At 40.1% G+C, this 22,075-nt stretch overlaps 1 protein-coding gene across 6 annotated transcripts; it reads left to right on the top strand.

Moving 5' to 3' along the window:
• Nucleotides 1-525: 525 nt before the first annotated feature.
• Nucleotides 526-22,018, top strand: agfg1a (ArfGAP with FG repeats 1a). Of its 6 annotated transcripts, none has more exons than XM_028573324.1 (14): nucleotides 526-1,023; nucleotides 7,345-7,438; nucleotides 9,004-9,119; nucleotides 10,695-10,860; nucleotides 11,754-11,916; nucleotides 12,972-13,088; nucleotides 14,516-14,587; nucleotides 16,405-16,620; nucleotides 17,280-17,466; nucleotides 18,255-18,334; nucleotides 18,770-18,874; nucleotides 20,456-20,608; nucleotides 20,833-20,927; nucleotides 21,202-22,018. In XM_028573324.1, the coding sequence occupies exons 1-14, from the start codon at nucleotides 857-859 to the stop codon at nucleotides 21,259-21,261; spliced, it is 1,791 nt and encodes a 596-aa protein (XP_028429125.1). In that variant the 5' UTR covers nucleotides 526-856; the 3' UTR covers nucleotides 21,262-22,018. The 6 variants fall into 6 exon arrangements, with proteins under 6 accessions (XP_028429125.1, XP_028429124.1, XP_028429128.1 ...); XM_028573323.1 differs by having other exon boundaries at nucleotides 527-1,023; nucleotides 12,969-13,088; XM_028573327.1 differs by lacking the exon at nucleotides 14,516-14,587 and having other exon boundaries at nucleotides 528-1,023.
• The last annotated feature ends 57 nt before the right edge of the window (nucleotides 22,019-22,075 follow it).

Genomic DNA, 22,075 nt, shown 5'->3' with positions numbered 1-22,075 from the left:
ACATAACATGTTTTGTGATATTTTCTAAAATTAAAATACCGCGTTGCATTAAAAACGTTAAGTATTAGAAAGAAACGCACCACGTTGCAGTGACATTGTTTATCCACATAGTGGCGCTGATGTGTAAGGTAAAGAAAGACAAGCGGTCTGTGCACTGTCATGAGTACAACCAAAGAGATCTCATTTAAGAGACGAGACACTTCATGTCCATTCTAATTTTGGGAATCCGCTGTTTTACACGTGAAATTCCTTGACCAAAGTCACCTGCGCTCTCTTTTTACACTAATGTTTTCCACGTAACTTCGTTATCTGATAACTACAGATAAACTAATATACATTAACTGGTAAACGCAAGAAAAAAACGCAATGGACGCGGGCAAAAACATACAATCTATTGTGAAAACTGGGTACATTTATTACGCAGTACATAATAAACGTCAGAGCATTATTGTTGTGGACCACTAGGTAGTTATAACGGTTCATTAGATATAAATGGTTTAACCAGACTCTAATCATCATCATAAGGAATGTGTTGGAAACATCTTGGAACGTAATACATCCATGAAGACAACCACATTTGACCCTGACCCAAAAAGAAGCAGTGTAGTCTGCATAACGGGATTTTAATCGAAAGCGGAAGTCCCCGGCAGGAACCATCTTGTTCCGTTGGTATAACTCATCCAACGCCTCAAACTCCTTGTCTGAGGAGACGCTAACAGAGCCACCTACCCATTCCTTCTCTGTCTTTAGCACGGGTCGGCAATCGGCAATCGTTAAAAAGCACAGCCCTTTGTTTTAGCTTTAGCTGACGTTCCTGTCTCCCGGGTTTTATTAATCCTGCTGTATATCCCTTACCATGGCGGCGAGTGCGAAACGAAAACAAGAGGAGAAACACCTGAAGATGCTGAGAGAAATGACGAGTTTGCCTCCCAACAGAAAGTGCTTTGACTGCGACCAGCGCGGCCCAACATATGCCAACATGACTGTGGGCTCCTTCGTATGTACCTCTTGCTCTGGCATTCTGTAAGTTTTAAATTGCCGAGTGACCTTAGCTTAGACATGGCGCCAACAATATAACGTTTTTGTACGCTTCAGCTAACGTTACACGCGGCAACCTAAGCCTGTTAACGTTACCGTTAGCCAACTAGCGCTTGCTAACGGTAGATAGGTATCCAGCCAGTGTGAGTTTAGCTGTTTTGACATTGTCTTGCTGTGCTGTGTTGGGCGGGGTACATAGAGGTGTCAGTATTCAGCACAGCAAGCTAACGTAGCAACCGTGACTAGATGCTAGCTAACTTTAGCTTCCAATACTGGCCAGTGAACTTATCTGACACCTTGCAAAGGCTAGCTTGGTCTACAGATAAGCCAGTAGCCAGCTGCTACTACCAGTTGCTGGCAACTTTTGGAGGTACCACCTGGTAACTGAGCTTATTGATATCCCTGTATGTAATAACCCCCGCACACAAAGACACATTAACACATATTTAAATTGTCTCTTGGTCTAGGTTTAATTTTGTGTCCATCATTTTTTTTATTATGTAGATTTTTGTTATTATACTCCATAGAACCATGCCGAGAATTATCAATTTGATTTAATTAAAATGTTGGTTGCTAAATTATGGTGACTTTAACGTTAGGCACCTGGGTGTGGAAAAGCCACGTCATTTTGAGATGCGACAGATATTTTAATGCAATAGCGCAATTTGGTCCAGCCTATTTTTATATTAGATTTAGAAGTATTAACGCTACAGTACTGAGTCTTAACAGATGTATAATGACAAACATGTCAGCAAGACTTGTAACGTTACTCATTTTATCCCCTGGCGGACCCCCAAAACCTTTTTGTACGAATTCACACATGTCAGTTTACCTCCTACAACGGTTAAAAAAAACGTAACCACAGCATTGATAGTTTCAGTGTAGCTTGATGTTTTGACTTTAGATAGCGTTTGCCTCATTTAAAGCTTTGCTTTGCAGTTGTGTAATCAAGCATCTGTAGTTTGGGATTTGGGATTAGTGAAGCATTCCATTTTTTTTCATTCAGCTAAAGCTATCCCACTTCAATAAAGTGGTGGTATAATATAGTAATGGTCATTTATAATGACAATAAATGACATACAGCATGGAGGATATGTTTCTTTGTGTTGTCTATATTGCATAACATTGTGCTAATCTGAACATAATCACTCTTGAGAATTATACTGTTTTTGCTTGTAAATATATTGACATTTGGTTCACTGGAAACTAAATTATGCCCTTGTACATGAAGTGCTAAAAACCATATAGCTAAATTTTCCACCTGTCTTGCAAGAAGGACTTTTTCTGCTTGTGCATTTCTTTTCTTTTTTTTTTTTTACCCAGATCTAGTTTTACAAACCGCATCATATTATATGGTTTTATCTCAATCGAGAATTCTGGTCCTCTTTGCCACCAAGTCCAATCTTTCCTCACAAAGTAACTTGTTTTTTGTAAACACATACATTGTGTTTACTTATCATAAGCCTTTGTAAGTAAAAACATTTGAGTAGAGTAAATTGGCAGTGGACTAATAGCGGGTAACTTAATAAGCTGTTCATCCATCCATCCTGTTCTGCTCGTTCACACAGTCATCAGCTTGCGCTGGTCCTTGTTAATGCTTTATGGAAATCACCATGCCATTCTCCATTTCTGTGTAATGGTTATTCTAATAATATTGCAAGGGAAAGCAACATATTTGATGCTCAGTAATTCCCCACTGATGACCTTTTAGTTGTATTAGTTGACAGGGGAACAGATGACTTTATTGACACAATACTATGCTGTTCGTCCCTCAGACTTTGTCTAAGATACAGCCCTTGTTTGATTAGGTTTGTGACCTTAATCTGTGCAAACTGTAGCTTTCTCCACTGAACGTGAAGGTTATTTATTATAGCATTGCTGATGGGCATGGTTTTCCCTCCATTTCACTTCACCGGTGGGTCTTCAGGGACTCCACTTTGAATTTCCTAGTTGCTCACCCTATGGTATTAAAGTCTATAATGTGAGTTAATTGAGTTCTTGAATAGCTTGAGATTCCGCCTCTTTCTATCCTGCTGCTGTCTCACTCACTTTTTATGAAGACAAAACATGTTTTAGAATTGCAGTGGTGAAAGGGTTTTTGGCATAAGATTGTGGGTTTGAAAGGATTGCTGTCTGTCTGATGTACAGTATGCAGGAAGCCTGGTGTGATTGTAGGCTAGGAAGTGGTAGGGCCCAAAGTGCTGCTACATCAGCATGTGCTTTTCTATGTTCCACAGGAAGTGGCAAAAAGGTCACTGTCTCTCTCTTTCCTTTTTTTAATTATTTGCCATTGTGAGAGAGCACGTATTCATGCTAAGACTTGATATTTTGTTTTCGTTGCCGTCTTGACTAACCACTATGACTGTTTGTTTTATACATAAAAGTAGTGTTTGCTTGATTTTGTACTGTACAAGGAAAGCAAAACAACCCCCCTCCACATTAATAGTCTTTTAAGTCTTAAACAGTACTTTTGACCAGTAGAGACATTGCAGAGGCAATCATAGAAGGGATTTTTAATTTAAGGAAGTTGTTTGCCCCCATATGTCTTTCATTTGCAGTTTGGGCAGTAAACGGTGTTTAAAAGTTTAGAGATGATAACAGGGGTATGACTACCTACCACGTAACAACCTTCTCCCCCATAGTTGTGGTTGTTTAATGGGTGGAGTTGGAATCCACTGTGTAAACACATTCCTTATGAAGGTGGAGGGCTTCCCAGGAGGAACACCACTCACAATGTCTCTGTCTTGGAGAGTTGCCCATGGCAGGAAGTAACCCCATTTGGCTTATGTATTCTGAGTAAGCAGGGCTCCATCAGTGCCAAACGTGACAGAGGTGATGAGGTGTCATTGACACCAAATGTCCTGGATAATATTTATCAAAGGCAAGTTAACAGATATGACTTGAACTCGGACTTGAACTGAGCATGTTTGGTTTTCTCGGGCCCCTGACGTTTGATTCCTTAATAAGGTGCAGTGTCTGAAGCACTGTTGGGTGACAAATTGACGATGGTTTAACTTGGCATAAATGCTTATTTGATAGAGAGCCATGACAATTAGGAATAATCTTTTTCTGTAAAAGGTACTTAAATTGTAGAAAGTGTAAAATAAATTTTTTTTTGGGACTTGAAGCGGCAAAGCGTTGGATGATGCATAGTCTCTCCTATCTTTTGAGACTCACCATTGCCAGTTTCTCTCACCCTGGAGCTGTTACAGTATGCAAATGAGCTTTGTTTTCCCAGCTGAGCTTGTCTGATGTACAGTAGTGACTAGGTCATAATTATTTTACCATGCAATATGTGATACTATTCTCTGATACACTATACTACCCAGTAGATGATGATCTGAAAAAGGAGTGGCTTGATTAAAGCTTAGTGTTATAGACATTGTTGACGTGTACAGTATCGTGATGTAAGGACTCATTTGATTTATTCTACATTTGCCTAAATAATAATCACTGCTGTCAGTTAATTCTCCTTGCAGAAATAACCCTACTGTCACTGAACACTGTCACAAATGCATGGCTACTTTGTCAAGCAGATATGGGAGGGGGGTGGGACTGTAGGACCGTAACATGTGTTGCTGGGCTCAGTACCAGACTGGAATCCAGAACACATGAATCACCTGACAGTTCTATCATACACCCCAGTCTCTGGATGTAAGACGACCTTGATAATAAGATTATTCCCCCTTTTGTAAGACCTGCTTGTGGTTCAGTTTTCAAAGTTGAAAAAAACAAAGCAGGCAGAAATAATGTATTTTTACTCTTTTAAAACGTATTGTCACAGTTAAGTAAAATATACTGTAGTTAATTAACCAAAACAAAATAACCAGTTTCAGAATTCCTTAATTAGACAACTGGGTAGAGATGCTGTCATCCTATTTAGACCTTTGGCGCTATGAAACGTTCTCCCTGTATCTGACCTAGTTTCATCTTTATGAGACTAGAATCTGATCACTCACCCACCTCAGGGTGCTGAAAAACTCATTCAAGCTCAAATACACAAAGACTCACTTACACACTCCATCTTGAGTTTTTTTTATTTTGTTCTTTATGGCTTCTTGCTTTTGATTAATTTGCTTCTGACTGATTTGTCTGAAAATGGGGAGACCTTTGTAATAATCCAATTTGGGCTGCAACTATTTGTTTATGTTTATGCATATATGTCATTCATTAGATAAAATTAACCCTCAAAGTCTCTAGTTTTTTAAGAAGGAGAAAGTTGTAACTACAAATTTAATTTAAGTAACTTAAAGTGTGAATTGTCTTTTAACTGATTTGGCGATTATCCAGCTTTTTTATTTCCATGGTAGATCCTGTAAATGTTGAAATATAGCAGTCATATTAAGGTGTTTTATTTTTTTTTTTTTTTAGAGATAATTTTTTGGTTTTTCCACCTTTTAATTTGACAGGACCAGCTAGGTGAGAAAGGAGAGAGAGAGGGGCGGGGAAGACATGCAGGAAATCGTCACAGGTCGGAGTTGAACCCTAGACCTCTGCGTCAATGCATAAACCTCTCAGTATATGTGCGCCTGCTCTACCCACTGAGCCAACCCAGCCACACATTAAGGTGTTTTCTGTTAGGATTGTGGCATTCTTTCGGCCTTTAACTGTCTTCTCTGAAAGTGTGACCAGTATGACATAACTGGGCACAAGTTGATAAAGTCTTAACCCGAGAACTAACATAAGGACCGCTTTCTAACAGAAGCATGGCGACTCTTGTTTCATCGTATGTGCCTGTTATCTGTCTTGTGGTTTTGAATGTGAATTGACACAGCTGTTGTTTGTAACACTTAACGCAACAGTCAGCTGATCGGTGGATGTGTAAGAATGGGTGGAGATGAGAACATGTTCTGTAAGGGGTAACAGCAGTGAATAATTTAGCAGTCTTGTCTAGTATTTCACTGCCTTTTAGGATCGGACTCCTTATGTATATAAATACACAAGGAGTCAGGGTGTAATTGTGACACTATGGATCTCATTTCCCAGTGCAGTGGTTCCCAAAGTTGGTGCCATGGCACCCTGGGGTGCCTTGAGGATGGGCCAAAGGTTGCCGCCATATTTCACCGCAAAAAAAGGCAACATTTCCATTAACTACGTTTTTATGCTTTCAAAAATATCAAAACGGAAGGAAAAAAAGCTTTGTGGCACTGTTGATGTTGTACATTTATGACTTTGTTTGGTTCATTTTTAAGACTGGCTGTAACTATTTTAGTAGGGTTGGGCATCGTTTAGATTTTAACGATTCTGATTCCAATTGCGATTCTTCCATTTGATTCCGGTTCTTTGAGGGGTGGAGTTGAAACGGGTCACATGCTTATTTCACAAATAAGAGGAAAGTTTTATTTTGATTCAATGGTGGGTTGCCGTTTTCCCGGGCTTTTTCAACATAAAATAAAGCCACACTAGAGCGCCGCTTACTGTGCTCCAAGGCTGCAACACAACCAACGCCTGGCCGCTACGGAAAACAAAACTTGCGCATGTTAAATTTGGAACCAATGATTAGATTTGAAACCAAATCCTCCAAACGATTCAAAAAATGAAACGATCCACTGGAATTGTAATTTTTGAAATGATTCCAAGTAGGAATCGGTTCTCGATGCCCAACCCTACTATTTAGCAACAAAAAGTTAATATTTTGAAGCCTCAGATACAATTCCATACTAGATTGTACAGCAGTAAGTTGTCTTGTCTTTGTTCCAATGAATGTGTTGCTCAATAATTACACTCTAGTTGCAGTTCAAACATTTTGCTTGCATGCTAAATGCTGATTGGTCAGCAAAACGGGTGGCAACCTTTTTATTACTTGCTGCTGGGTTCAGGCAAAAATACTGCGGTAAACAGGCCTGGAGCTTAATGTAAAAGCCAAATGATGGCTCTTTTTCAACTATTACAATTACAAGGTATTTTTTATTTGGTCCTTTGTGGCATGAGCTGTGACCTTCTCAGGAAAATGAGCAAGGCTTGTGTGGCTAATGGGTGTAACTCTATAATGGAAGTTTCTGTATTAAGTAACATCACTTGTTTTTTCACTGTACTGACAACTTCAGTTTGTCAATGGTAGTTAGAAAAGAGATTCACCCACTTCCTTTGTTCTGCTCAACTCCCTTCCTTTTTCTGTCAGTTTTGGCCTCTGTCATATCTTGGTAATGCTGTCTTCATCGGCCCAGTCACACACACACACAGCCAGTTTGTTGCTGATTTAAATGGCCTCGTCCTGATAGGTGGGATCTGGAGTATGTCCAGATGAGCTTGTCATTTACAGTGTCTTTAAAATAAATTGACCCATTTCCATTTCTCCACCTACAGACGAGGACTGAACCCCCCCCACAGAGTCAAGTCCATCTCCATGACAACCTTCACGCAACAGGAAATCGAGTTTCTACAAAAACATGGCAATGAGGTTGTCTGTCTGTCTGTCTGTCTGTCTGTCTGTTCGTTCTGTCACGGTTGAGGTCAACTTTGTTGCTTTGTGAGAATCTGCACGTCACCGTAATTCATCATGCAAGTATCTGGCCCTTCACAACCAAGACTGTAGAGGACAACCATAAGCCAGAAACACAAGACAAGATATCTAAAAAATTAGAAAGAAAATGCATGGCACTTCAATATTATAATGCCATTTGGCCAAATTTAGTATTTTTTTTTTTTTTTAATATCACAGTATTATGAATATGGCTATTTTATTTCGACACTGGACCTGTACACTATCCTATTACAGTAGAAAGTTATAAATCCACTAATGCTAATTGAGTTTTTAATTTAAACTTTTTCATTAAAAGCTGCAGTAAATTTCAATGACTTACTCTTTTACTCAAACATTTAATGCATAATGTTGATACATACTTAGTTTTATTTATTTGGCAGATTTGTTTCTAACCGTACCAGGGTTCCCTAACATGGTCTGGTCAGACAGACTTTAGGGCAAATGCAGTATTCCTGGCCTCCTTTTTTTTTTTTTTTTTTTTTTTTTTTTGAAAAAACATTTAACAGAAATATCATCATTGCATGATATGGCATTTTTGTGACATTAGTACTAACAGAATGAATAGTTTAAATAAAATGTCAAATTATATAAATGGTTAGACTGCACAAAGGAACCAGTGCATCATCATCATTCATGAGCCATTTCGGGTAACCAGAGTATGAAATAGAGCAATGCCACCTGGGAAGCACAGCCTATTAAAAGCTGTAGCATAGTGGCAGAGCAGGCAGACATGCAGGAGATTTCAAGGTTGGAGCTGATGCATACATCTTTCAAGGCTGCTATATAAATAATACTGCTGTCAAGTTGCTTTTTGTCTTTCCACAAAGAGCACTTGACACAGAACTTAATATTTTCAGCACTTGCAGTTTCAAAATCCTACTGGTTAAAAATAAAGTGAGCTTGCATGTACTATGAGTTTGTGTGCATGTGCACCAAATACAGCTAAAGAAGCAGCAGCAAAAGCTCATGCACAACTTAAGAGCCACACTGCCTCTTGCAGCACCATTGCTTTAGCTACAATGCAGCACCCTATACTGAGTGAACACATGCATGAAGCCTATAAATCTCCCTTTATAGGATTAGGCAAATACTTTAGGAATGCTATCCAAAACCCTAGGCCAGAGAAAGGTGAGACCAAACAACTATGTTTAACCTGTGTTTCAGAACATGGGCCGGTTCATGTTTGACTGTACCAAACATCGCCAACACACAACATAAATGGACAGTTATATGCAATAGACCTGGTCTAATTTGCACATAGTTCCTTTTTTAAAACTCCAATAAATGCTCTTTTGAATTTGACATGCACTTAATGGGTTAAAGATGATTAAATATATCATCACTATGTTTCACCCATGCCTTTTCACTTTGGCTTAACAATGTAATGGCTAATTATGAATGTTGACAAGCTCGCACTCATTTGTAGATGTGTGTGCTACAGAAATGTTCTACCATTTGTTCTGTTCCCCTGGTTGTTCCAGGTATGTAAACGGATCTGGCTTGGCCTTTATGATGACAGAACCTCCTCAATACCAGACTTCAGAGAACCACAGAAGGTCAAGGAGTTCCTTCAAGAGAAATATGAGAAGAAGAGATGGTAATTCAGTTTTACAAGCTGACTGCATGCAAGATATGAACAATCCTCTGGCAGCGTGCACTGCGCAGACATGTAGCTTTTCTTTGATTTTTCTTCTCTCTGGCTTGGAATGTTTCATAGGCAGCTCATAGCAGTTAGCCTCGAGCAAGCCACCAGATAACCTTCTTTAAATGCACACAATTTAGGTCATTGCAGTCAAGCAGCTTTATGTACAAGAATTAGTTGTTACATGAAGTTGTATGTTTCATTTTGTCCAAATATGTATAGGTTCACTGTTACTGGTGCATTGTGATTGTTGGGTGGGATGACCAATTGGCGCAATTATTTCAGACAAAACTAATGGCAGACAAACAAGTGCCTGTCCTATTGATACTTGCAAATTAGGGATTAGTTATCAAAAGTAAATATGCATTTAGTAATACTGTTTGTTTATGCGTTTAGACTGTTTCCATACAAACAGAGACCTCATTAACACAAAAATTGTTCTTTTTCTGGATATTCAGATATTCATTTAGACTATACACCTAATAGTCAACCATTAGATGGTTACATGTATTGGTTAAGGCAGCAGTCCTTCTGTTATCTGAGGGGGCTTTTATACCTGCCTCATTTAGTTTGGTTTAATCGCACTAGAGTTCATTTTCCCCCTTGGTGCGGTTCGTTTGGGCAAGTATGAATGCAGCAATCACGCTCGGATGCGCACCAAAAGTGGACCAAACAAGCGTACCGAGACCTCCTTGATGAGGTGGTCTCAGTACACTTTCAATCAGACTCTGGAGCGATTTGTTTGCGGTGAGAACTTGATCCGATCTTGAACCGCACCAACTGTGTACTCCGCAAGTCTGAGCTAAATGGCTCCTGTGATGCACCACAACATGCAAACTGTAGCAGCTTGCAATGTTTCTCTCACAGAAAAAGACTGCGGTCACTCGCATTTCCGCGGTCAAACCAGCCGCCGCTAAAGTTGGAGACCGATGCTTGCAGAGCAAAGTCTCGGTGACCAGAACAGACGTTTAACGTTGCTCCAGAAACAATATCTGAATATTAAAATGAAAATGAGCTGGTTTGACCATGGAGATGCAAGAAATATGCACGCAGAACACAAGGACCTTCTTCCTGTATTTACTTTCTTGCTCCCGCCACAGACTCATCTGACCAATAAGCAAAGTAAACGTTCTTGCATGGTTTGTAATGACGCATTTTGGTACGCTTGGATTTTTATGTTTGAAACCAAACCGAGGGGAAATCGCTCCAAGTGTACAAACTCATCAACGGATTTGGACCAGAGCAAACAAACTATACGCCCTGAGTGTTTAGTCTCTGAAGTCTGACCAAAATGGGAGTGATGAGCGGCACATGTCTCAACCTGCCACCATTTGCAGCAGACAGGCATTTTCCCTCACATAGGCCATTCTCCTGTAACACATGGCCTGCCTGCTAGCTGTCAATCACATGTGCACCCAAATAAACATTTCCTGTTATTTAGAAATCCCTAGATATGTCAGTTTATCTTAAATATAATGATATATGGCCAATTAGCCAGCAGCATGTAATGTAATGTAATGTGTTTCTTAGGTACGTTCCTCCTGAGCAGGCCAAGGTAGTGGCATCTGTCCATGCTTCGATCTCTGGCTCCTCAAACAGCAGCACCAGCAGCACCCCGGAGGTTAGACCACTCAAATCCCTGCTGGGAGAGTCGGCCCCCACCCTACACCTCAATAAGAACACCCCACCTAACCAGGTGAGATTTATATAGTGCACATACAAGTATGATGAATTTGTAATTGTTGCCAGATATTTTGGCTGGTAAGGTTTAACAAAGTACTTGCCAAAAAATACACTGGGATATATCTTATCTTTCCTTACTAGTGCTTTTTATATGAATGATGTAGACTAGAGGTGTGAATCTTCACTGATCTCCCGATTCAATTACGATTATCACGTCAGCAATTCGATATCTCGATGCATCACGATGCGTCAAATACATTATTACTATTAAAGCCATATAGGATATTTAATTCATAGCTTTTCAGGCAGAATGGTGGCCCAATGGTTAGCACTGTGGTCTCACAGCAAGAAGGTTCTGGGTTCAAGTCCAGGTCGTTCCGGGCCTTTCTGTGTGGACGCTGTGATTGGCTGCCCACTGCTCCCTTGGGGGATGGGTTAAATGCAGAGAATGAATTTCGTTATATGTATGTGACAATAAAGTACCTTTTACCTTTTCAAGCTTCAAAAACAAAACATTCTGCAGTGCTCTTATACTAAATAAATTGGATACATAAAACTACAGCACTGAGCACATGGCACTTCCTGAATGTGCAAAACATAACTGAATATGTAAACAGAAAGGTTGTTAGGCCTACATTAAATTGTAAACCGAAATAATCGATTATGGCCAGGCCGATTATCGATGCAGCATCGTCCATGTCCACGATTCGATGCATCGATTATTTGATTAATTTCAACACCTCTAATGTAGACATAGAGTGACTGATACACTACCTCTCAAAAGGCCTATTCCTTGTGTTCCTCAGGTCTTTGTGTGAAAGTTGTTCAAAAACTCATGCACACATGTATGCATACTAACAACACACACCTGCAGTTTTTTTGAGATCTGTCTCTTGTCTTCACCAGTCTCCAGTGGTGAGCCGTGGACAAACCCATCCGCAGCAGTTCCATGACAAGAGGTTCGACCTCCTCAGTGACTTGGGTGGAGACATCTTTGCTGCCCCGCCCAACATGAATGCAGGCGCCAGCTCCAGTTTTGCTAACTTCGCACATTTCAACAGCCACACAAGTAAGGAACAGAAAACTAACTGATTGACTAACATAAATCAATAAGAGAATGCAGGAGGTGAGAAATAACTCCAGTCACAATGGTGACAATTGTGCTTTTTAAAAATGGTCTCTGTAACACTATTTTGACACAATGTAACCATGAGCATCACATTATTTTCCAAAGAGGGCTGGGTGCATGCAGGTTTTCATTTACCAGCTCTGGGCTCCTATCTAGTTAATGTGTTTAATGGTGAAATCGCCTCAATTGTTTGGAGGAAAATCTTTATAAATTTCCGGTGAAACTAATTAAAATGTGTTATGTGTGTATGTAGACATGTTTGCCTCTTTTTGTGGCGAACAGTGTGACAAATTATGTTAATACTGGACATCAGGTAATGTTAATTAAAATGCTTAAGGTGTTAAAATAGACAATGAAATGCTGGCTGATGTTGCATTCTAATCATCACACCTTATAAACTGTGGCAGATGTTTGAGATCATGCAGAATCTGTTAAATGTCAGCAACCAAGATCCATGATTGATGAGCATGCCATACATTATGGAATAGTACCAGAGGTGGTATGGACAGACACATCTCCATGGTTACTTCATGCCTGTAACATAATTATTAGTGTTTGCTTCCCGTAGAGGATAATGTCCCCTCATTTCCCCCTCAAAGAGCCATCAAGACTCACCCTTAAGGCAGAGACTACAGTGGCATCCACATAGCAAGCACAAATGTACTCTGAGATTTGTGATGTGTGTAGTGCTACACACATACACTCTTATATGTTGTGTGCTCAACAAGGTCCAGACAGTATCTAATGGAAGAGGGTGAACATCAGACATTCTTGCCTTTTCAAGCCACTGTGCATTTTATTGTCATGTGACCCCACTCTATGATCTCTCATATTTAGCACTTAATCCATTGTATTTATTTTGCAGTCTGTCATCCATGCTTTTTGCCACATGTATAAATCCATTCTATTATCTCATTCATTGTTTTCCTCTCATTGTGTTTTTTTTGTGTATATCTGTCTGTCTGATCATCATCATCCTGACACCCCCTCAGCAGCACAGAATGCCAACGCAAATGCAGACTTTGCTAATTTTGATGCATTCAGGAGCACTTCTGGGTCAACGGGTGGTTTCCCCTCCGCAACCCTAGCCCCATTCCATCCTTCAAATACAGGTAGAGCATGTTCCCTTCACTGAACAAACTGCACACATCCAAAATCACTCTCATATAAAGACACTAGCTAATGTATTGAGACTGTACATCTGGGATAAACACAAACAACCTATTCACATGCAGCCGATTGTCAGCCATGTTCTTTGTGGAATCACCAACTTTGTTGCCATTTTGTATTTGAACTGTTGTAATGCATATCCTCTGCTTCCCAAACCTTCCCATTTGTCCATTCATCCGGTGTTAAATTTGAAAGACCTTTGTGCACAAGATTGACGCATTACCTTCCAAATGAAGTATTATAACCAAGAAATGAAGCAAAGGTTTAGTTTGTAAATTCCCTAAAGGCAAATAAAGAAAATGCTAATACATATTTCTCTTTTCTAAATAAACAAATTGTCCTTGGCTGCAGTTGAACATATGACGTTATGTTTACTTGGTATGTGCCTTAGGCCTACATCTCAGAGGTCACAAAGCATGAAGCACTGTGCACGCCAGTGCGGACACATTAAAAACATTTACTCTATAAGCGCCACTATTGGCATATAGATTTTGACCTACTTTTAAAAGATTCATTTTACATTCATAACTGCTAGGTTCATACAGGTTACCCACTTGTGAAGGGAAAAATATAATAATTTGAAAAGCAAGTGATGGTTGTACGCCAGAGTAGTGAACACATACTACACTTTAAAATGGTTGATGCTAGAATGGATTGTCCGGAGGGAGGGGCGAAGAAATGACTTGCCTGATTGGTTAGGTTTAGGCATGAGGAGTGAGATTGGTTAAGGTTAGGGTAAGAATATCAGGGTAAGCCAATCAGAGGCAGAGTAGGGTGGGTCATGCCTTTGCCCGTCCCTCTGGACCGTCTATTCTAGCATCAACACTTTAAGAGTGTTGGCAAGTGGGATTAATAGTGTGTGTGTGTGTGTGTGTGTGTGTGGTAATACTACACATTTTGTATAAAACTAGTATTGCTTAGCATTAACTGACTGACTTTTACCTGAGCACTTTGCCTTCTCTCTCACTACAAAACAGTGACTCTCATACACAAACACACACTTAAGCCTTGTAGTTATGTACTACAGGGCCCTCTGCTGGAGGTGTACATTTATAACTATCTTTGTGTGTACCTACACAGTGATCTCTTTAGTATGCCTACTGCTTGATGGATAAAGCTCTTTTCTCTCTTGTGGCTTTGGAAGATGATCCCTTTCTCACAGACACTGACTATGCTATCTGACCTAAGCTGTCCATTCTGTCTCATGTGTTTCCCCCCCCCCCACCTTTGCTTCAGCAGCAGTTGATTTACTTCATGCTTTTTCATTTTTACCTCTGGTTTAGTTGACGTCTTTTCTTTTGTTTCTCCGCCCTGTCTTACATTGCTCATTGCTCCATTTCTCCCTCCCTATTTGATTTTTGGCTGCCAGCGTTCACTGTTGTCTCATCCAGCCGCAGTATGGGTGAGTTTGCCACTGCTCTGCCCCTCCAGGTTGCACACAGTAAGTCTCTATCTCTCTCTCTCTCTGGGCTTGCCCAACAGCTTTCACCCTTTCTGTCACTCTGATCCTCCTCCTCTCTGAATGTAATGTGTCTCCGCATGTAGCTCTTTTTGTGTCTAACTCTAAATCACTGTCAACAACCTCACTAGTTAAAAAATGGGGATATTAGCTTTGATTGTTGCTGTCAATCATTATTTTGAACCACTGTGGAGAATATACCAAATATAAGGTCATGACAATGTAACTGCAAAATAAAAAAGGAATAGACAGGGAATCAAAGAGAACAGACATTGATAATAGGAATAGGATAATTAGGAAACACAAGAACACTGCTTTTGAGGTTGATACCCAATGATTCCTATAAGAATAGAGTTAATCCAGAAAGGAGCATAGGTGTTAGGGTTTACTTTAAGAGCATCACAAGGAACATGTTTAGGTGTAAGGCTAATACAGTAAATACCAGGTATGCCTGATATTCTCAAGTCTCATGTAATCTTCAGTTTCTTAGAGGCTTTTAGACCACTGTTCAGAGGTTTATATGTGCTAATGGCAAATGCTTCTTCAAATGTTTTTTAAGAGGTAGGATGCCCTTGTACTTAGTATTTTTGGGCATTCTTCTTCTTGAAAAGGGATTTACCATTAGCAGATATAAACCTTTCCCAACAGTGTTTGTCAGTTGCATGTAAGGTTGTACCTGTCCCTGGGCTACAGGCAGCAGCAAACACTATTCCTTGGAATGCAATTAAACCACTGGTTGAGATTTAACTGGTGTGGTGGTTTCGGTGAGAATTGCCTTCTCTCACCTTCAGGATCACAAAGACTATGCTGTGTCCAAGTTAGCACTGTTTTACCTTTTACCTCAGTATCTAAATATTGTATGTGTTAAGCAATAAATATTGTGATGTATCAATCGATTTATTGCATTCCAAACAAATCAGTTCTGAAAAAGACGATGTAGTGCACATCCATGTAGTTGCTGGTGCAGGACAAAAAAGGTAAATGTAGAAAGAAGGTAAAACTCAATGCTTCCTCACCTGAGGAAGGCCAGATTGTGGGCAAAGCGCTGTGCCTTATTTTGCACTATTAAAGTATTTTTTGGGGCATTGAGCTGTTTTGCGGACTTTTACGTTCTTTAAACAAATCGGTTCTCCCTGAAAAACATAGTTCTTAATATGCTAGAAACTAATGAAAGTGATCATAATCTGCTCTGATTTTCATCTGCAAGCCTTCTTAGAGACATTTAACAGAGGGGGAGGACACAAGTATTTACTGTGGTAAAATTCTAAGCAGTTCTTGAATAGGCTTTGAAAAATGTGTAAACTTCAGTTTTTTTCCTCTTAAAAAGCAATGACTAATGGGTAATTGTTTGTTTCCCTAGTAACAATCTTAGATCTGGTTGATCAATCTGCCTATAGGGTAGTTGGCAGACTAAAGATCTTTTCCACTGAACTATGAGTTGTTTTATCTTTCATTGTTAATACATTCTAGGTTGGTTTTCTCTGTAACTCTCTTGAATCACAGTACGGTGCTGTACTCTGATGTAGCAGAGGCACTCAAGAAAGGTGCATCTTGTGCCTTGAACACAAATAAATGCTAATTGTATGCGTCCCTTAGGTTCATAGGCTAATGGGGAGCCAGCATAGTGCAGTGTTGCTATCTATCTTACAGATAATGAAGGAAAACAGCCCCAGCCTGACTCCACCCCTACTTTACCTGCCATGCGGCTTCTTCTCTTCCTCGCCACCCTGTTAATGCTGTAACTCAAGACCAACAATCAAGGCCCCATTATGACTTTTTAATCTCTCTCTTTCATGCAGGTAGCGCCTCAGGGGGACTAGCAAATTCCAATTTTGCACATTTTGACAACTTCCCCAAATCGTGTAGTGCTGACTTTGGATCCTTCAGTTCTTCCTCCCAGAATAACTCCACAGGAGCTGGCAGAGATGCTGTACAGAGTACTAGCCTCCCTGCCGATAGATACGCAGCCCTGGCTGACCTGGAAAACGTGCTTAGCTCTGCCAAAACAGAGCAAGGTAAACTTCTCCTGCCTAGCCTAATTTCATAGATCTCAATTGTAGGGACAGAGGTTGACCAAAAAAACTGAAGTTAACACAACCAAAAACATTTAATCAGGCACATAGCTTTCAGTCCCTGTGAGTCTTCTTCCCAGTGCAGGTACAGACATAGTCTCTCTCAAAACATGGCTGATTTACATTTTCTAGCAAAACTCTGATTCTGCATCACTTAATGTGTGGCTTAGCTGCGGCTTGGCTTTATTTTGAAATTACCTTGTTTTGTTGGAATCGGACCCCTGGCTGCTAAACCAGCCTGTATAAAGACGACAGGGCGCTGCACGTGGTGGAAATTCCTCCTTGCTTTAAAGAATGCCATGTGTATTGGTTTCATTGGAGCCTTTTAATATTACATGGTCAGAATTCTGGCACTCTCGGGCATCTTCGAATTGTGCTGGGCTGGTACTAGTTTGTTTTGTTCATATTACAAAACTGTATTTCTGTGCTAGAAAATGCAAATTTTCTAATGATTGAACATTTATTCCCCATATTTTTTTAATAGGTTGAATGTGGCAGCTATCTTCGGACCTTTTTGTTTGTGTGTCTGAAATTAAACTTTTCCTCCTAGATGAGTTGAGGTGGATTGAACCCAGCTCTGCTGTCATGTGCTTTTATTTCAGGAGGTGGTATGTCTGTTGGGGTGAGCTCAGCCGCCGCGACGGCAGCAGGAGTAGGTGGTTTGCCTCAGAAGCAGCCAGCAATGCCAGCAGGGGGGGACCGCTATGCTGCTCTAGCTGAGCTTGATACTGTCTTTGGCCCCTCAGTCCCTGCCACCAGTGTTTACAACACCACCAGCACCTCACAAAGGTGAGACACTACACTAAACACAAACACATACCACTGTAAGCCCCCTATATAGTAGACCCCCTGTAGTCTGGACCAAATGTCTAAATCTGCAACCAACTACAGGTTATTCCTTTAATGTATTAATGTATGTTGATGCATCTAATTCAAGACAAAATTATTATTCCCACAGAAATGATAGTTTGAGTTTTATGGCTCATAATTGTAAGTCAAAATCTTCCAGTTAATTGTCGTAGTAAAAATGTTTGAGGCCAAAAATGATTCACCTGATTGTCGAAACATAGGGGTGTGATAGTTGATGGGTCTCAAACAATGTCCGAATACGTTAACAACTATCTGGCAATTGTTACTAACAAAGCTACTTACTTTTATCCAAAGCAACTCGGCCTACAAACATACAGTGATCACACTCCCATCACACAAGATCGTTCAGTTCAGTTTTCATTATCAATTTATCTGCCGATACTTTTTTCAGTTAATTGATAATTGTTTGTTCTATGAAACATAAAAAAAATGGAATCACAACGGAGCCAAACGAGACGTCTTCAAATGTCTTGTTTTGTCCAGATACTCCAAAATACAATAATAAATGACAAAGAAAAGCAGAAAAGACTGATTTGAGAAGCTGGAATAAGAGAACATTGGAATTGTTTCACTGTATCTGCTTGAAAAATGACGATAGTTGCCAATTATTTTGCTGTTGATTGATTAATTGAGTTATCGTTTCAGGTCTAGTCTAGGCTGGTCTGGCTGTCTTGATAAGCGTATGTGTTGACTTTGTTTCCCTGCAGTGGTATGTTTGGCCCAGAGACTGGGGTGTCAACTTCACAGGCACAGCAGGCCCTGCCTGGTATGGCTCAAAGTTTTGGAGGTGAGTGAACCTACATGCTGTTTTCTGATAGTTTGTGCTAGGTGTTCTCCCAAAATGAAATCCGTAATGATTTAGAAAGTCTAAAGTAATGATGGAAACAAGCGGCAACCCCAGGGTGAGGTACAGTTTAGTATTGGTAATCATAGCTAGATTCAGTGATTTTGCAGTTGACAATTTTTTTTACCCTTGTGGGAGGAGTTGTTAAGATGTCAAACAAAATCGAGAAAAGTAAATGGTACCAAAAACGAGTCAAGTAGAGCCATACCATGCAGTGGAGATTTGAAGTGGGAGCAGGGGAGATTGCATCAACATGTTGAAATTGGACATCCTCCATGAATCAATGCTTTGTGTTTTTAACATGTTAAGGTTGTGCACTTTATTGTTCTGTTTCACACTCTGTACTTTTTTTAGTAACTTGATACCTCTCTCCAACAGCTCAGTCAACTAATCCGTTTGTAGCTGCCCCAGCAGCAGTTCCCACCAACCCCTTCCAGAGCAATGGCAGAACAGCAAATATGGCGACGGCGGCAGCAGCAGCAGGTGTGTTTGTGTATGTTTTTGTGGGTGGTGTACTAATGTGCTACACATTCACAATCAACGTATTCAGTTAGTGCAATAGTGCAGATTTAAAATAATCTTTACGTAAAAAATGCAGGTTACATTATCGTACACAAGTGTGTTATTTGTTCGATTTCCTTGCACACCCAAAGTGGCTGGGCTGCCTCAGCAATGAATATGCCTCAGACCACTGCCAAACACAGAGGCAACCAATCAGAGAAATAAAAGACAAAATTATAACAAAGTGCTGAATACCAATTTTGTTTTCCGTGGAAATGGGCAGCAGGACAAGCGTTGCGATTTACTAGTGTACGCAGGAAAGGAAAGAGAGAGCAAGGTGCAGAAATTGAGATTCAGTTTTCTTTCTGATTTCTCTTGCCATGCTGGACAGGCTTGATGAGGGTTCTTCATGGTCAGGGTTATCCTCCAACCTTTGGTAGGTTCCCTTATGCTCTCGGTTTCCCTTTTTGCTCTTTTGAGCCTTGCTCTTGCTCTGCCTTTTTGTTCCCTTAGCAAATATATCAGGGAAATGTTCTAAAGGTAAAAAATAATTATTATTCTGACACCACATACATTCAGCACTAATGCTCGCAGTGTTAACGAAAGTGAAAAAATGATTTTGGTATACACCCTGTGATTTGGATCTGTAATGGGTTCTTCTTTGGCCCATGCTACACCGTTCCACCAAGTTTCATGGAAATTGGGCAAGTAGTTTTTCCGTAATCCTACTGACAGACAAACAGACAAAAACATAACCTACTTGGCGGATGTAACCGTTGAGTTTTAAGACTGAAGCTTAACATTGTTGGATCTTCTTATTCAAATACTTGTAACCCAAGTCGTTGACTTTGTTTACTAGGCATTGGATGTAGCATTTCTACCAGATATCGCATTGCTCAGTTGCCAGCTGGCAGCAGTCTTACTGTGGGAATGTTGTCCTCCTGTTTGGTCACCAGAGGGCAGGCACTGGGGCTACACTTACTGCAAGTGTTAAAGCATCATGTCTGACTCTTGTTCAAACCTTTTTCCTTAACCTCTGGAGACAACCTTAACCTAAATTTGCATGCGTTTCAACTGCACAAACACATACACTGTGGGATTCTGAAGATCTCATTAAAAGGCATTGGGCCACCACAATGGCACACTATGAATTACAGACTTTTTCTTTGCTGTTATTCACCTGCTAAATGTACGGTAACCAAACCTTCTGCATAGTGTAATAGACACGTCTTTTTTTTTAATAGACATATGTCTTCTTTTTTTTCCCTGTTGACTGTAATCCCTAGTTGTTCATTCTCACTAATTTTAAGTTTATTTCTACATAATTGTTTTCTAACAAACTGCTGATATTAATAACCTATTTGCATTTGTTTTATGCTTTTTGTGCCAGCTCCTGTGTGATGTCACATTTTATAAGCAAGTGTGTCCTGTAAAATCTTGTCATAATCTTTAAAATAAAATGAAGCAATAGGTGCAAACCATTTTTTAGGTGTTATTTTGTTGTATGCCTGTATATGTCTTGTATAGGCTTCCTTAACTGGTGGCTGTCCTGTTGTGTTGCAGCATCTTTTGGCACAGGCTCCATGAGTATGCCAGCTGGATTTGGGAATGCTGCGGCCTTCAACCTCCCCACCAGCTTTAGTGGAACCTTCCAGCAACAATTTCCGGGCCAGGCTCCCTTCCCTCAGCCTCCTGTATATCCGCAGCAACCCAATGGTGTGTAGCTGTGTGTAGATCATGTACTGTATATGTAGACATATCTGCATTAATAACTATGCTGACATTTAAGCTTGCATGTGCATCTGACTGACATCTGAGTAGTTGTGACATTAGTGCACTTAAATCTCTTAAACATTTCATTTTGGAGTCATGCTATTCAAGGTTTGCTCACTTGAACAGGAGTGAAGAGTCCTCCTCTAAATGACAAACATGTCTTTCAGGTGGAGGATTTCCAGTCTATGGCCAGGCCAAGCCTGTTGCAACTCCTTTCGGGCAGGCAATGGCTGGACCTATGGTCCCTAGCAACCCTTTCCTGGTTAGTAAGATGGCTTGATTTCTTGTAGAATAAATTAGTTTTATACAGAAGAATGAAGGGGCTTTTCTCACATGAGCCGAGACTATTGTTGATAGTTACCTTATTCCTTCTTATTAGTTCTGTTGAATTGGCCATTGATTACATGATTACAAAAAAAACAACCACTAGTAATTGGTTTAAAGCTGGACATATTTGATCTTAATGGATAGTGGATTTATTTTGACCTGCCTCTCAATGCTAAGTAGTAAGTACTTTTTCTTCTCTTTCCTTCCAGGGTGCGGGTCCATCTGCACAATATCCAGCTGGAGGCTCTTCAACGAATCCCTTCTTATAGCGATCCGTCCAATCAGCTCCACTACAGGGTCAACAACTTCCACGCTTGCACTGTTTTGTTTCACAAGTAGCTTTAAACACACTGTTTGTAAGGATTTGTATTTTCTAATGCAGTTTGTCACAAATGGAACAATGTGACAGACAGTCATGCTGACACTGTCCATGGCTACAAAACAAAGTGATGGTGTGTGCAGAGGGAGAGGTTGATCCCCTCTTCTATTTAACCTGTGAACTGGCCTCTACTGTACCACAATGTATAATCAAACTGGCTGTAAACTAAGTTATTGCATACCGTATATCCCATTCATTATGCTGCAATTCTGTACATAATTTCTTTTAGGAAATTAGTGCTTTGTGCATATCAGTATTTGTATCTAAAGCAAGATTATTAAGACAGAGCTGTTGCTTGGAAAGTTATGGGTACTGCCACTTACTGTATTTGTAAAGAACCAAACTGTTTATTTGGGCAGGATCCTTTTTTAGGTTGTTCTCACTAAAGAAAACAAAATACCTATTCTGTTGGCGAGAGACAGAGGAGTGACTGCTGCATCAGGGATGGGCAAGGGACTCGTTTCTCTGCCATCCCCTGTCCTGCTGACTGAAGCCCAGGTCCCAAAGCTTCTGAACTAGTCTGTCCATGAGTGGGTAACAGGAATGGCTGTTGAGCTGAAAACCACATACATTTGGTATTGGAGAATTTTAAGTTAATGTGTAAATATATACAGTATATATTAAAATGAATTTTAAGTAAGAAGAAATGACCAAACCATTCATTTATATTAATGTATTCATTTGTTTTTTATATATATATATAT

Source organism: Perca flavescens, chromosome 3, assembly GCF_004354835.1.
Source record: "Perca flavescens isolate YP-PL-M2 chromosome 3, PFLA_1.0, whole genome shotgun sequence".
Taxonomy (NCBI): Eukaryota; Metazoa; Chordata; class Actinopteri; order Perciformes; family Percidae; genus Perca; species Perca flavescens.
Note: the sequence above shows the minus strand (reverse complement) of the source record. Positions and strands in the feature narration are given on the sequence as shown.